At 44.0% G+C, this 16,755-nt stretch overlaps 1 protein-coding gene across 2 annotated transcripts in view; it reads left to right on the forward strand.

Annotated features, from left to right (window-relative positions):
* LOC120995486 (ras GTPase-activating protein 4-like) overlaps positions 1 to 16,755 on the forward strand; it is a 236,031-nt gene that overhangs the window by 106,190 nt on the left and 113,086 nt on the right. For both annotated transcript variants that reach the window (XM_040424736.1, XM_040424735.1), the window contains exon 5: positions 12,391 to 12,520. In XM_040424736.1, the coding sequence (XP_040280670.1) occupies positions 12,391 to 12,520 (130 nt within the window). The remainder of the gene's footprint in view (positions 1 to 12,390; positions 12,521 to 16,755) is intronic.

Raw genomic sequence — 16,755 nt, forward strand, 5'->3', positions numbered from 1 at the left:
CACTGGACTACCAACATGCTCAAAATTCTTGGCAGATAGAAATCGGTATCGATCTATACTAGTCAAGGTTGATATTTAATGAGTTTGGATGCAGAGGAGACCTGTGGCACTGCTGGTGCATAATGGATCAATTTGCCAGTCCGCTCTGTTAGAGCTATGTCTATAATGCATGAAAGAGATTTTATAAGTGTTTATAGGAGTTTTCATATACTACTTGGTCAGTAATATGTGGGCACTACTTCTAATGAGTAGATATTCTTATCAGAGGCAAGGCATAATATCAAGTCATAATATCAAGCCTGTACATGGTGGGGTCCAGTTATGGAATACACATGCAGATTACCACTAATTGCCAGGCCGCTCCTTCACTTGCTGTTTGAAACAATAGCAAGTACAAATGCAGCCTGGCAATAAGCGGTAATCCACATGTGGATCCAGCAGCCAGGTCACTTTGTGTACCCATATTTATTTCCTGCAACTTACATAACTCTGCTGCGCTACAGCTATTTGTTATCATCCACATCTGTTACACCATGGGTTCCACAATCAAATTTACCTACTACAGAAATCTTTAGTCAATTGGCCTACAAGTATATTTTGGGTGGAAACTGTATCCAAAGAAAATAGAGAGAAAAAAATACAAATTCATTAAAGGGACTCTGTCACCACTTTCTAACCCCCCCTTTTAAAAGTATTGTTCTCTCCATGGCGCCCTTGTGATTACAAAGGTGTTGTTATAACATAAATTCGCCGTCTCGTTTTGATAAAAATACCTTTTATCTAACCTGTCAATCTTGTGGATAAGGTGCCCAGGGCGTTTCTGAAGGTCTGAAGCTGCCGCCCGCCGCCGCCGTTGGTGCCCAGCTCCTCCCCTGATCCTTTCAGCGCCGCCTGAATGTAAAGAAATCCGCCTCCGGCTCTCGCTCAGTGCCCCCTCCTCCTTTTCAAAGATCCCGCGCGTGCGCACAGGCCTGTGCCTGATGCGCCCGTACGGACATTTAGAATCAGCCTCATTGAGCGAAGGCCTGTGCGCACGCGCGGGATCTTTGAAAAGGAGGAGGGGGCACTGAGCGAGAGCCGGAGGCGGATTTCTTTACATTCAGGCGGCGCTGAAAGGATCAGGGGAGGAGCTGGGCACCAGCGGCGGCGGGCGGCAGCTTCAGACCTTCAGAAACGCCCTGGGCACCTTATCCACAAGATTGACAGGTTAGATAAAAGGTATTTTTATCAAAACGAGACGGCAAATTTATGTTATAACAACACCTTTGTAATCGCAAGGGCGCCATGGAGAGAACAATACTTTTAAAAGGGGGGGTTAGAAAGTGGTGACAGAGTCCCTTTAAAGCCATTTCCATAGACTATCATTACCAGTAGAATGCGTCATACTAAAGAACATAGGATGACAACTCTTCAAGAAAACAAGTCGTCATATACAGTGGGATGCGAATGTTTGGGCAACCTTGTTAATCGTCATGATTTTCCTGTATAAATCGTTGGTTGTTACGATAAAAAATGTCAGTTAAATATATCATATAGGAGACACACACAGTGATATTTGAGAAGTGAAATGAAGTTTATTGGATTTACAGAAAGTGTGCTATAATTGTTTAAACAAAATTAGGCAGGTGCATAAATTTGGGCACCACAAAAAAGAAATGAAAGCAATATTTAGTAGATCCTCCTTTTGCAGAAATTACAGCCTCTAAACGCTTCCTGTAGGTTCCAATGAGAGTCTGGATTCTGGTTGAAGGTATTTTGGACCATTCCTCTTTACAAAACATCTTTAGTTCATTCAGGTTTGATGGCTTCCGAGCATGGACAGCTCTCTTTAAGTCACACCACAGATTTTCAATTATATTCAGGTCTGGGGATGACCATTCCAGAACGTTGTACTTGTTCCACTGCATAAATGCCTTAGTGGATTTTGAGCAGTGTTTAGGGTCGTTGTCTTGTTGAAAGATCCAGCCCCGGCGCAGCTTCAGCTTTGTCACTGATTCCTGGACATTGGTCTCCAGAATCTGCTGATACTGAGTGGAATCCATGCGTCCCTCAACTTTGACAAGATTCCCAGTCCCTGCACTGGCCACACAGCCCCACAGCATGATGGAACCACCACCATATTTTACTGTAGGTAGCAGGTGTTTTTCTTGGAATGCTGTGTTCTTTTTCCTCCATGCATAACGCCCCTTGTTATGGCCAAATAACTCCATTTTAGTTTCATCAGTCCACAGCACCTTATTCCAAAATGAAGCTGGCTTGTCCAAATGTGCTTTAGCCCACCTCAAGTGGCACTTTTTGTGCTGTGGGCGGAGAAAAGGCTTCCTCTGCATCACTCTCGCATACAGCATCTCCTTGTGTAAAGTGCGCCGAATGGTTGAACGATGCACAGTGACTCCATCTGCAGCAAGATGATGTTGTAGGTCTTTGGTGCTGGTCTGTGGGTTGACTCTGACTGTTCTCACCATTCGTCGGTTCTGTCTATCAGAGATTTTTCTTGGTCTGCCACTTCGAGCCTTAACTTGAACTGAGCCTGTGGTCTTCCATTTCCTCAATATGTTCCTAACTGTGGAAACAGACAGCTGAAATCTCTGAGACAGCTTTCTGTATCCTTCCCCTAAACCATGATGGTGAACAATCTTTGACTTCAGGTCATTTGAGAGTTGTTTTGAGACCCCCGTGTTGCTACTCTTCAGAGAAAATTAAAAGAGGAGGGAAACTTACAATTGACCCCCTTAAATACTCTTTCTCATAATTGGATTCACCTGTGTATGTAGGTCAGGGGTCTTTGAGCTTACCAAGCCAATTTGAGTTCCAATAATTAGTTCTAAAGGTTTTGGAATCAATAAAATGACAACAGTGCCCAAATTTATGCACCTGCCTAATTTTGTTTAACCGCTTTACGTCCGCCCATAGGATATAAACGTCCTATGGGTGGACGTCTATTTCTGAAAGCACGTTTTAGAACGTCCTTTCAGAAATAGCAGCTGCACGCTAATGATCAGGTGTCCCTGCTGATCAGGTGTCCCTGCCTTCTAGATCGCTGCAGACACAGCGCTCACCGAGCGCTGTGTCTGCAGAGAAGGAAGCGCTGTGCGCTTCCTGTTCCGGCCCAGCGCTCATGTGACCGCCGTGACCGGAGTGTGCAGGATCTGTGTGAGGTCTCTCAGAGACCTCGATCAGCCCTGCTCTGAGGCTGTACAGCACAGGATTGCTGCTGTACAGCCTCTATAGGGGTGTATTTGTCCTGTAACTGGGGCTACTATGTCAGCCCCAGTCACAGGAGAAATCAACTGTAAAAAAAAAAAAAAAGAAAAAGTGAAGTAAATGTCCCCCAGAAGTCCTGTATGACCTTATGGGGGACGAAAAGTGTAAAATAAAAAAAATAAAAATAAAAGGTTGAAAATAAAAAAAATAAAAAAAAGTTTCACATGTAAAAAAAAAAAGTCCCCAAGTAAGGAATGAAAAAAAAAAAAAAAAAAATAGAAAAAATAAAAAAAGTATACATATTAGGTATTGCCGCGTCCGTAAAAACCAGCTCTATAAAAATATCACATGACCTAACCCCTCGGATGAACACCGTAAAAAAAACAAAAAAAAAACTGTGTCAAAACAAGCAATTTTTGTCACCTTGCATCACAAAAAGTGCAACACCAAGTGATCAAAAACGCGTATGTCCCACAAAATAGTACCAATAAAACCGTCACCTCATCCCGCAAAAAATGAGCCCCTACATAAGAAAATCTCTCAAAAAATTTAAAAACTATAGGTCTTAGAACATGGAGACACTAAAACATCATTTTTTGGGTTTCAAAAATGCTATTATTGTGTTAAAGTGAAACAAATAAAAAAAAGTATACATATTAGGTATTGCAGTGTCCGTAAAAACCAGCTCTATAAAAATATCACATGACGTAACCCCTCGAGTGAACAATGTAAGAAAAAAAAAAAAAACTGTGTCAAAACAAGCAATTTTTGTCACCTTGCATCACAAAAGGTGCAACACCAAGTGATCAAAAACGCGTATGTCCCACAAAATAGTACCAATAAAACCGTCACCTCATCCCGCAAAAAATGAGCCCCTACATAAGAAAATCTCTCAAAAAATAAAAAAACTATAGCTCTCAGAACATGGACACATTAAAACATAATTTTTTTGTTTCAAAAATGCTATTATTGTGTAAAACTTTAATAAATGAGAAAAAGTATACATATTAGGTATCGCCACGTCCGTAACGATCTGCTCTATAAAAATGTCACTTGACTGAACCCCTCAGGTGAACGCTGTAAAAATAAATAAATAGAAACTGTGCTAAAACAACCAATTTTTTGGTCACCTTGCCCCATAAAGTGTTATAATGAATGATCAAAAAATCATATGTACCCAAAAATAGTACTAATAAAACTGGCACCTTATCCCCTAGTTTCCAAAATGGGGTCACTTCTTGGGAGTTTCTACTGTAAGGGTGCATCAGGGGGCTTCAAATGGGACATGGCATCTAAAAACCATGTGGAGTTCCTTTTCTTCTGCGCCCTGCCGTGGGCCCATACAGCAGTTTATGACCACATGTGGGGTGTTTCTGTAAACCGCAGAATCTGGGTAATAAATATTGAGTTTTTTTTGGCTGTTAACCATCGATGTGTTAAAGAAAAAAATTTATTAAAATGGAAAATCTGCCAAAAAAGTGAAATTTAAAAATTTGATCTCCATTTTCCTTGTGGAACGCCTAAAGGGTTAACAAAGTTTGTAAAATCGGTTTTGAATACCTTGAGGGGTGTAGTTTCTACAATGGGGTCATTTATGGGGGTATCCACTATGTAGGCCCCACAAAGTGACTTCAGACCTGAACTGGTCCTTATAAAGTGGGTTTTGGCAATTTTCTTATAAATTTGAAGAATTGCTTCTAAACTTCTAAGCCTTCTAACGTCCTAAAAAAATAAAATGACATTTCCAAAATGATGCCAACATAAAGTAGACATATGGGGAATGAGGTATCGCTTTCTGTTTTAAAAGCAGAGAAATAGAAATTTAGAAAATTGCGAATTTTTCAAATTTTTGGGTAAATTTGGGATTTTTTCATAAATAAAGGTGAAATATTTTGACTCAAATTTATGATTATCATGAAGTACAATGTGTCACGAGAAAACAATCTCTGAATGACTTGGATAAATAAAGGCGTTCCAAAGTTATTACCACATAAAGTGACATATGTCAGTTTTGCAAAATTTGGCCTGGTCAGGAAGGGGGCAAATGGCCCAGATGGCAAGTGGTTAAACAATTATAGCACACTTTCTGTAAATCCAATAAACTTCATTTCAAATATCACTGTGTGTGTCTCCTATATGATATATTTAACTGACATTTTTTATAGTAACAACCAACGATTTATACAGGAAAATCATGACGATTAACAAGGTTGCCCAAACTTTCGCATCCCACTGTATATACAGTGAGGAAGACCCTGCGATTTTGCAAGTTCTCCCACTTAGAAATCATGGAGGGGTCTGAAATTCACATTGTAGGTGCATTCCCACTCTGAAAGACAGAATAATAAAAAAAAAAATATTTGGTACAGAAGCCTTTATTTTCAATTACAGAGGTCAAACGTTTCCTGTAGTTCTTGATCAGGTTTGCACACACGGCAACAAGAATTTTGGCCCACTCCTCTACACAGATCTCCTCTAGATCTGTCAGGTTTCGGGGCCGTTGCTGAGCAACACAGCGTTGCAGCTCCCTCCAAAGATGTTCTATTGAATTTAGGTCTGGAGACTGGCTAGGCCACTCCAGAACCTTTATATGCTTCTTACGGAGCCACTCCTTGGTTATACTGGCTGCGTGCTTCGGGTCGTTGTCATGTTGGAAGACCCAGCCACGACCCATCTTCAATGCTCTGACTGAGGGAAGGAGGTTGTTGCTCAAAATCTCACAATAAATGGCCCCATTCATCCTCTCCTTAATACAGTGCAGTCGTCCTGTCCCGTTCGCAGAAAAGCACCCCCAAAGCATGATGTTACCACCCCCATGCTTCACAGTAGGGATGCTGTTCTTGGGATGCAACTCATCCTTCTTTTTCCGTCAAACACGACGAGTGAAGTTTAGACCAAAAAGTTCTACTTTGGTCTCATCTGACCATCTCCCATGCCTCCTCTAGATCATCCAGATGGTTATTGGCAAACTTCATATGGGCCTGGACATGTGATGATTTGAGCTGGGGAACCTTCCGTGCAATGCATGATTTGAAACCATGACGGCGCAATGTTCTACCGACAGTGACCTTTGAAACTGTGGTCCCAGCTCTCTTCATGTCATTGATCAGCTCCCCCCTTGTAGTTCTGGTCTGATTCCTCACCTTTCTTATCATCAGTGATACCCCACAAGGTGAGATTTTGCATGGAGCCCCAGTCCGAGGGAGACTGACAGTCGTCTTTAGCCTCTTCCATTTTCTAACAATTGCTCCAACAGTTGATCTATTTTCACCAAGCTGCTTGGCAATTGCCCCGTAGCCCTTTCCATCCTTGTGGAGGTCCACAATTTTGTCTCTGGTGTCTTTTGACTGCTCTTTGGTCTTGCCTATGGTAGTAGTTGGCGTCTGACTGACTGTGGGGTGGTCAGGTGTCTTTAAATAGCTCAGACAGGTGCTACTAAGTTAGATCAATGAGTGGAGTAGAAGTGGACTTTTTAAAGGCACAGTAACAGGTCTTTGAGACCCAGAATTCTTGCTGTTGGTGTTCAAATACTTATGTTTAGCAGTGCAAGACAAATAAATTCTTTGCAATGTGATTTCCTGAATTTATTTATTTTTATTCAGTTTCTCAGAGTGGGAATGCACTTACAGTGTGAATTTCAGACCCCTTCATGATTTCTATGTGGGAGAAATTGCAAAATCGCAGGTTGTTCAAATACTTCTGTTCCTCACTGTATATGTTGGCAAAAGCAACTTTCGCCAACTGGAAGTTCTGATACTCTGGAAATATCTAGGAGCAACTACACCTCACCAGTATTGCAGTAGGCCTCACAGAACTGGCTTGTGTTGAAGCAAGTACAGTAGTCATAACCATTGTTTGCTTCCTCTCACATTCCCTGCTAGATCTTAATCCCTCAGCAGGTATTGAACCTGCTTTATTCTCTGACCATTCCCTAGTGTGGGTGACTCTAGCCATTGGGAGCCGTACCCACTCACAATACTCCTGGAAATTGAATGACAATATTCTTAGGGACCCGGTCTGTTTAGCTGATATCCGTTCGTCTATCACGGACTTCTTAGCGGTACATGAAACGGACACTACCAGTCCCACAATTAAATGGGAGACGTTGAAGTGTGCGGTGTGGGGGCGGTTCCTCCTACACGCTTCTAGGCTGAAGAAGATCAGGGCTGGGGAGATAGGTGAGCTTTTACAAAAATTAGCTGTGCTTGAACGGAGACATAAGAGCTCCCTCTCAGCGGTCGTGTACCAGGAACTTTGCGATACTAGATTGGCCCTCAGGAAATTGATTGACCAGTAATATCTGGGCTTCAGAGACAGGTTTCACAGACTTATGTATGGACAGGGAGACAAGAGTGGTAAAATGTTGGCCAGAGCCCTGAGACCAAAGCATAGCTCCTCCTATATTCCATCTCTAAACCGGAGAGAAGGGGGTAAGATCCATTCTACTGGAGAGTTGAAGGAATTCCGTGCCTACTTATCCGAGTTATATAATCTGAAGGGAAAGTTTGCCGATCTTCAACCCGAGGCCCGGCTCCAGAAGATCAGAGACTATGTCTCTGGCCTTGTGGGACCCAAGTTGACCGCGGCCCGTAGGGAGGCCCTGGAGGAAGTAATCATGATCCAGGAGGTTAGGAGATCTATTAAAGGCTTAGTGGTTGGTAAGAGCCCTGGACCGGATGGGTTTACCTCCCGTTTTTATAAGACCTTCCTTGAGGACATATCAGGTCCCTTCACCAATATGTGCAATTCCCTGGTGGAGGGTGCTTCCTTCCCGCCACAGGCTCTAACAGTGCATATTTGTGTTATCCCCAAGCCTGGGAAGGACCCCTGGCCTGTAGTAGCTACCGCCCGATATCACTGATCAACATCGATGTTAAGATTTACGCCAAAATACTAGCTGAAAGACTGAAGCCTTACATGCCTTCGCTGATACATGAGGACCAGACAGGTTTTGTCCCTGGACGAGAAGCCAGAGACAACACCATCCGCTCTCTGGCCTTAATTGCCCGAGTGTCCGCGACAAAGTCCCCCCTCTGCCTTCTCTCGGTTGATGCCGAGAGGGCATTTGATCGGGTGGATTGGTCTTTTATGTCGGAGGTCCTTAAGGCCTTTGGTTTTGGTCCCAATCTGTTATGCAGAATAACTGCTTTATACCACAACCCAAGAGCCCAGGTGAGGGTTAATGGCTTTCTGTCGACCCCATTTCAGATTCATAATGGCACGAGGCAGGGATGCCCCCTCTCCCCCCTGCTGTACATATTGGTTATGGAGTTTCTGGCCAGAGCTCTTAGAGCTAACGATTCCATCAAGGGCTTTCAGGTGGGTGGCATAATATCCAAGATCGCCGTATACGAGGACGACCTTCTAATCTTCTGCTCAGACCCAAGGGTCAGTCTTCCTAACGTTTTGAAAGAGTTTGCACTCTTTGGAGACCTCAGTAACTTTAAGGTTAACCTACATAAGTCTGTGATGCTAAACATCAACCTTCCTGAGTCCCTGGTACGCGACCTACAGTCTTCATTCCCATTCAGATGGTCATCCAGTCACCTCACATACCTAGGTACGGCTATCCCCTCACGCTTGACAGATGTATTTTCCCTCAATTTCACTCCCATGTTAGAGGAAGTTCGAAAAGATCTGAAGGCCTGAAGACAACTACCGTTGTCGTGGTTTTAGAGAATTCATGCGATCAAAATGAATATCCTCCCTCAGATTTTATATCTATTTCGCACCATACCGATGCCCTTACCTTGTGGTTTCTTTAAGGCCTTCAGATCACTGCTCCTAAGATTTATTTGGGCGGGATCCTCCCCCAGATTAGGTATGCGCTTCCTGGTTCGCCATAAGCTTAAAGGGGGAATGGGGATCCCTGATCTCCCCAACTAACACAAAGCTGCAATTTTCTCGTAGATTCGTTCCACAGCGGCTCTTCTAAGAGGTGGGTTCAGCTCGAACGGACAGAAACGGGATTTCCAACCCAAAATTTGCTCTGGTTGGCCAGAACCCATAGGCCTTCGAAGCTCCCCTTCCTAACGGCAGGCGTTCTGAAAGTCTGTGATAAGCACGCGGTGGCTCTAGGGCTTACCACTTTTCTGGGACCGCTGATCCCCATATTTAACAATCCAGGGTTCCCTATGGGGGAGGGTACTCAGAGGGTGCCAGGGTTCTGAAAAGAAGATAACACACAGGTTAGACTAGTTAGGTTAGTTAATAGCCGGTGGGGCCATTAGACCTTTGGATTCGTTTGTTGACCCAGCCTCTGGGGGGGGGGGGGGGGGGGTTACAATATCACAGCATAAAGATGTTCCTGCAAACACTAGGCCCCTTGGAAAACCTTTCTAGGGATCTTACCACCTTCGAGTCTCTTTGCCTCCAGAATACACCACCGACACATTTAGTGTCTCTGGTCTACGGGCTACTCCAGGAGGGGGGAGGACCCCTCTCGTCCCTGCCATATGGGAGAGGGCATTCACACTGTCACACAAATCGTCCGTCAGTTGTAGCTTACAAGAAAAAAAATTTAAGATTCTTTCTAGATGGTATAGAACCCCCGTTCTGTTGCATTCCTTCTACCCCACATGTCCAGATATCTGCTGGCGTTGTGAGAGGGAGAAAGGTACTTTGGCCCACGTTTGGTGGCAGTGTGATCGCATATCCCCATTTTTGGGAAAGATTTATGAGCTGTATGGTCTAGTCAGCGGTAACTCCGCAAGGTGGACGCTGGAGGGCGCATTATTGTTTATGTTTCCCGGCTCACTCTCCTCCCTGAAGGTGGGTCTCCTGAGATTCTTCGTATAGGCCGCTCGTCTGGTTATCCCTAGACATTGGAAATCTACGGATACACCGCGTTTCGAGGAATGGCTTAACACATTTGAAAAGATATATAGAATGGAGGAGCTCATTGCTGAGGATGGGGGTCATGAGGCTAAATATCTTAAGATCTGGTCTCCTTGGTTGCTCTTCAAAGGTTCCCAGTCTTATCATACGTGGCTGGGCAACGTTTCTATCAATGTATAATACTACTACTTGTTCTTATGGGTTTAGGCATTTTCCCCTCTCTTCCCCTTTATCTCTGTTTTGTATGTATATATGTTCCCTTGTGTTCTTCTCTTTTAGAGTGGGCGTATGTTTATATGCGAATTGTGTCACTTTACTGACGGACCGCCTATATTTGTTATGTCTTGTGGTTGTACGCCTTTGCATTTACTACTTTTTTGTCCTTAATAAAGAGATTGAACGATATAACCATTGTTTGCAAGAATCTGGGTGGAATTTATCAACAGCTTTACACCAATGCCGTCATTAAGAGACTGTTGGAACTATATGCTAGTTGCCCCAGAAGTGACCAGTAAAAATGCCTTGTTTAAGGTTGTAATTGTGTACACCTGAATCCTTCCATAATCCTAGAGAAGGGAGCCAGTCAGCGCCAAAAAGATCCTTTAGAGGGAGTCTGTTATCTCCAAAACATCCCCTAATCTACAGTAAGTGGTGTATAGTGGAAATGACGCCAAGTCCAGTTATGCAATTTTTATCCTTATACTTGCTTGCATTCCAACTCTGTGTGCTGACAAACCAGCAGTAAAATGCATTGAAAGGACTCAAGTTCTTGAGTCTTCTCCATTATGTGTTTGAGAATAGAAGTCCTCTCAATGCAATTTGCAGCTCATTTGTGGGAGTACAGTATTGGAATGCAAATGAGCATGAAGATAAAAATTTCATAAACAGGCTCAGGGTCACTTACACTATTTATCACTTTCTCAAGTTTGGCGGGTGTTTCGGAGATCACACATTCCTTTTAAGATTTCACCCCTTACATACATTTAGCCATATTAATGCAGATGCAGCAAATCTGCTGGCCACAATGGTGACCTAGTCCCCTTTGTCGTGTCAAATGGTCAACACTGCAGATAGCGATTGGCTGCACCAGCATCACAACAGAAATTTATATGCTGGGAGTGCAGGGGAGCAGCCAAGACTGAAGAGAGAAAGAGCTAGGAGCTAGCGTTGGGAACCAGGTAAGTATACTTGTCTTTGCAGGTCTTCCCCAGAGGGGGAGGTTGCCAACCTCACCCACCCTCCTCCTTTAAAAATTACATTATAGCTCTAGCTTCTCTCTTCATACAGATAAATGATAAAATTCTGGCTACCTACAGCCACTAGGAGGACCTCCCTCCATTTGGATTTATACAGCTTTTGTTGCATTCAGTACTACAGGTAGATCTGTAAATCTGTACATAAGAAGCTCTAGGTAGTGGTAGTTGCAGGAAGAGAGAATTCACTGAAATAACAGATGTGTGGCCGCTTCTGCTACCAGTTAGGGGTTTTTGGGTGCTACAAAACTGTTCCCATCTTTAGACTTGTTATAGGGCATGTTTAATGGCTTCGAAATTTAATAGTATTAAAAAAAGGATAGTCCTATAATTGCCGTAATAACATTGCACTTTATTTTAGAACGGTATACAGATGTAGGAGTGGAGTACACAATTTTCTCAAAATGCAGCTAGTTTTTCCGTGCTTTAGGCATTAGTTTTGGTGACAAAATTCAAACAGACTGCAGGCAAAGCACTTCTACACCATTTTCCATCTGGCGTACTCACTCCACCTCCATTTTTCAAAAACATCATGCATGTAATGCTCTACTTGTAAATAAGAAATCCACCGAGAAAGAATAAAAAGTCCCAAGTAGTATCTGGAATAAGAAATTTGATATGTTTCCAAATGTTTAACTGACCCCAGAGACAACAGAATCTTTTTTAATCAAGCAGAACCAACATGCTCAAAACAGGACTGATGGAAGTTGCTTTCATTTGTTAGGGATTCTTGTGTTCTGTATGTTGGTTTTAAAATTATCAAGAGAAAATGCCACATTTCTAATGTCTCATTTCTATAAGTACCTGGTGGCATACATATTTTTGTCAGTAATGTTTTCTCCATGGTCATGAAAATTCCTGCTATTCAATAAGCAAATTCATGTAATATGACATAAATATGGATCTCTCGCCATTGAGAGAATTTGCTCCATGGTGCATAGTTTACATATTTGTTGGTGCTTTCTAGGAAAACGAGTTCTTTGTTTTTATCAATTGTATGCTGTTTAATAGTCAACCACCTTTTGTAAATCTAATTATAATAAAAATCGTTACAACTCATATAAATATTATATAAAGGTTATAACATTTTCCTCAGGATTTAACGGCTGGCTGAATCTAACAGAAATTGATCCTGATGAAGAAGTTCAAGGGGAAATCCATCTCAAGATTGAAATATTTGGCAGTGACGTATCAAGAAAACTGCGATGTACAGTGTTTGAGGCAAGGTAAGGTAGTGGGATAGATGGAGATATTTGTAATGTTTTATTATTTTATATGACAAAAAATCAGCTACATTGAAAACTAAAGTGTATATTGTCTTATTGTCACGGGGTTCCGAAGGTGCACTCGGTCCCCCATTGCCCGCAGAACTGTTGCTTAGCTTTTGGAATGAGGTTCTGTGTTTGACCTCATTCCCAGGGCGGCTTTACTAGCTGGGTGGCTCCTTGCTCCTAAGTCTGCCTTGAGCGCCGAGCTGATCACTCGGTGCTCGACTGGTTGGTCTGTCGGTCATGTGACGCTGGCCATGTCTCACTCCCCACTATAAATACAGGCAGCCTGCTGGCTACAGGTTGCCTGTTAATTTCTAGGTTCCTGGTATTTGTTGGACTGCTGAATACTTACCTGATCCTGTTCCTTGACCATCCTTTTGCCTGATCCTGCTGTACTGCGCATCCGTCCTGGTATTGTGACCTCGGCTCCCACCTGACTACTCTCTTAGGACTCCTCTTGTACTTCTCTGCTCTCCTGGTATTTATGACCCCGGCTTCTCCTGACAATTCTCTGCTTGCTCCATTTGTACTTTGCAGCTTTCCTGGTATTGACTCGGTCCGTTCACGTCCTGTTGTTTGTCTGTCTGTCATCCCTGCACTTACTCCAAGTTAGGGATTGCCGTCCAGTTGTCCCCTGTCATTAGGACTCGCGAGGCAAGTAGGCAGGGCCAGGGGTAAGGGTGGAGCGCAGTGGTCACTTCCCTCCCCCCTGTGTGTGTGTGTGTGTACGCGACCGTTACAGATTAACAGGCCCAATAACCACTGTATTATGAATCCTCTGGTGACCCTGACTGACTATGTCTCTAATCTGACGCAGATGGTGCAGGAGTTTGGGGAAAAACTCAGCAATGCCCCAGCTGTGTTCCAAAACTTCATGAATGACATTCTTAGGGAGTTCTTAGGTAAATTTGTTATTGTCTATCTTGACGACATTTTGATATTCTCTCCTGACTTCGAATCCCATGTGTCTCATGTTAGACAAGTATTAGAGGTGTTGAGGGAGAATCAGCTATCCGCTAAACAAGAGAAATGTGTCTTTGGTGTGCAGGAGATTCTGTTTCTAGGGCATGTTCTGACTCCTCACGCCTTCAAGATGGATCCTGGTAAGGTACTAGCAATTAAGGAATGGGTAAGACCTTCATCCTTAAAGGCCTTACAACGGTTCTTAGGTTTCGCCAATTACTATCGTAAATTTATTATGAATTTTTCCGTAATTGCTAAACCGTTGACCGACCTTACTAAGAAAGGGGCGGATTTGGAGAATTGGTCTACTGAGGCCATTTCTTCATTTGAAAAATTAAAAAAGGCATTCAGTAGCGCTCCCATTCTGATCCAGCCTGATCAGGAGAAAGAAACCTTTTATTGTGGAGGTGGATGCGTCCGAGGACGGCGCAGAAGCAGTCCTTTCACAAGGTCCTGCCAGCCTCACTAATCTGAGACCATGTGCCTTCTTCTCCAGGAAATTCTCTCCCACGGAGAGAAACTACGACATAGGGAATAGGGAGCTGCTGGCCATTAAAAGGCCATTTGAGGAGTGGAGGCATTTTCTGGAGGGGGCAAGGCATTGTGTAACTGTTGTCACTGACCATAAAAACCTTATGTTTCTCGAGTCTGCTAAGAGGTTGAATCCCCGTCAAGCCAGATGGGCTCTGTTTTTTACTCGTTTTGATTTTTGCATCACGTTCAGGCCGGGAAGTAAAAATGTGAAGGCGGACGCATTATCTCGGAGCTTCCAGGCTTTTCAACCTACTGAGGTACCACCTGAATCTATCCTACCAGCAAAAATCTTCTTAGCAGCTCTTACCCAGGATATCTCGGCTCGCATTAGGTTGGAACAACATCTGGCACCGGTATCCATCCCAACAGATAAGTTGTTTGTTCCCGTACAATTTCATCTCCAGCTGTTGGGTGAGTGTCACGATTCTGCCTTTTGTGGACATCCGGGTGTTGAGGGCACTAAGGATCTGGTTTCTAGATCTTATTGGTGGCCCACTCTAACTAGGGATGTCAAGTCCTATGTGTCAGCCTGTGAGGTTTGTGCCAGGTCCAAGACACCTAGGACTCGCCCTGCTGGTAACCTACGACCCCTACCCATTCCCAGTAGACCCTGGTCCCATATCTCGATGGACTTTATAACTGACCTACCGCTGGCGGAGGGTAAGACTGTAGTGTGGGTAGTGGTGGATAGGTTTAGCAAGATGGTCCATTTCATTCCCCTGTCTAAACTCCCGAATGCCAAAACCCTGGCGTCTATTTTTGTGAAAGAAATTGTTCGATTGCATGGTATCCCGGAAAATATTGTTTCGGACAGGGGTGTGCAGTTTGTGTCCAAATTCTGGAGGGCCTTCTGTCAAAGATGTAAAATTTCGTTGTCTTTTTCTTCCGCCTACCATCCTGAGAGTAATGGGCAGACTGAACGCCTTAATCAGTCTGTGGAACAATTCCTGAGGTTGTATGTTGCTGATGACCAGCAATTATGGGTCAAATTCCTTCCGTTGGCTGAATTTGCTCTGAATAACCGTGTCAATTCTTCTGCTGGGGTCTCCCCTTTCTTTTGTAACCATGGTTTTCATCCCCGTTTTCATTCTGGGTCGTCCGTCTCCTCCTCTAACCCTGAAGCTGATAAACTCTCCTCCGAACTGTGCACAGTTTGGGCCCGGGTTCAATCGAACCTAGAAAAGGCTCAATGTTCTCAAAAACTCAAGGCCGATAGGAGACGTTCAAGGGGGGTAAACTTTCAGGTTGGGGATAAAGTATGGTTGTCCTCCAAGAATCTATCTCTCAAGGTAACTTCTAAAAAATTTGCTCCTCGATTTATTGGATCATATAAGATCACGGAAGTGATTAACCCGGTATCTTTTAGGTTGGAGCTGCCTGAGTCATTCCACATTCATAATGTGTTCCATAAATCTCTATGCTTAAAAAATATTTTGAACCGGTAGTACCATCAAAAGCCTCGCCTCCGCCAGTTCTTGTTAATGATGCTGTCGAGTATGTGGTGTCTAAAATAGTGGATGACAGGAAGGTGCGTAATTCCTTGCAGTACCTGATTCACTGGAAGGGGTATGGACCTGAAGAGAGATCTTGGGTACCTGCCAGGGAGGTTCATGCTCCGAGACTTGTTCGTAAATTTCATTTAGAACACCCTGAAAAGCCATCGCCTGAAGTCTTGGGTCCGGTGGCCCCTCGTAAAAGGGGGGGTACTGTCACGGGGTTCCGAAGGTGCACTCGGTCCCCCATTGCCCGCAGAACTGTTGCTTAGCTTTTGGAATGAGGTTCTGTGTTTGACCTCATTCCCAGGGCGGCTTTACTAGCTGGGTGGCTCCTTGCTCCTAAGTCTGCCTTGAGCGCCGAGCTGATCACTCGGTGCTCGACTGGTTGGTCTGTCGGTCATGTGACGCTGGCCACGTCACATGACCCTCACTCCCCACTATAAATACAGGCAGCCTGCTGGCTACAGGTTGCCTGTTAATTTCTAGGTTCCTGGTATTTGTTGGACTGCTGAATACTTACCTGATCCTGTTCCTTGACCATCCTTTTGCCTGATCCTGCTGTACTGCGCATCCGTCCTGGTATTGTGACCTCGGCTCCCACCTGACTACTCTCTTAGGACTCCTCTTGTACTTCTCTGCTCTCCTGGTATTTATGACCCCGGCTTCTCCTGACAATTCTCTGCTTGCTCCATTTGTACTTTGCAGCTTTCCTGGTATTGACTCGGTCCGTTCACGTCCTGTTGTTTGTCTGTCTGTCATCCCTGCACTTGCTCCAAGTTAGGGATTGCCGTCCAGTTGTCCCCTGTCATTAGGACTCGCGAGGCAAGTAGGCAGGGCCAGGGGTAAGGGTGGAGCGCAGTGGTCACTTCCCTCCCCCCTGTGTGTGTGTGTACGCGACCGTTACACTTATGTGCTACTTTCACATCTGCGTTTTTGCTGGATCCGTCATGGATGAGCAAAATCACTTCCGTCATGATAATACATGCATCTGCATCCGTTATGAACGGATCTGGTTGTATTATCTCTAAAATAGCCATGACGGAACAGTTTTTAAAACCATTGTAAGTCAATGGGGGACGTTTTCTTTTGTGTCTGAAAAAGGATTCATCTCCATTGACTTACATTGTGAGTCATGACGGATCCGTCTTCCTCTGCATCCCAGGACGCACTTAAAAATGCGGATCTCAATAGCGGAAA

This window comes from Bufo bufo, chromosome 3 (assembly GCF_905171765.1).
Source record: "Bufo bufo chromosome 3, aBufBuf1.1, whole genome shotgun sequence".
Taxonomy (NCBI): Eukaryota; Metazoa; Chordata; class Amphibia; order Anura; family Bufonidae; genus Bufo; species Bufo bufo.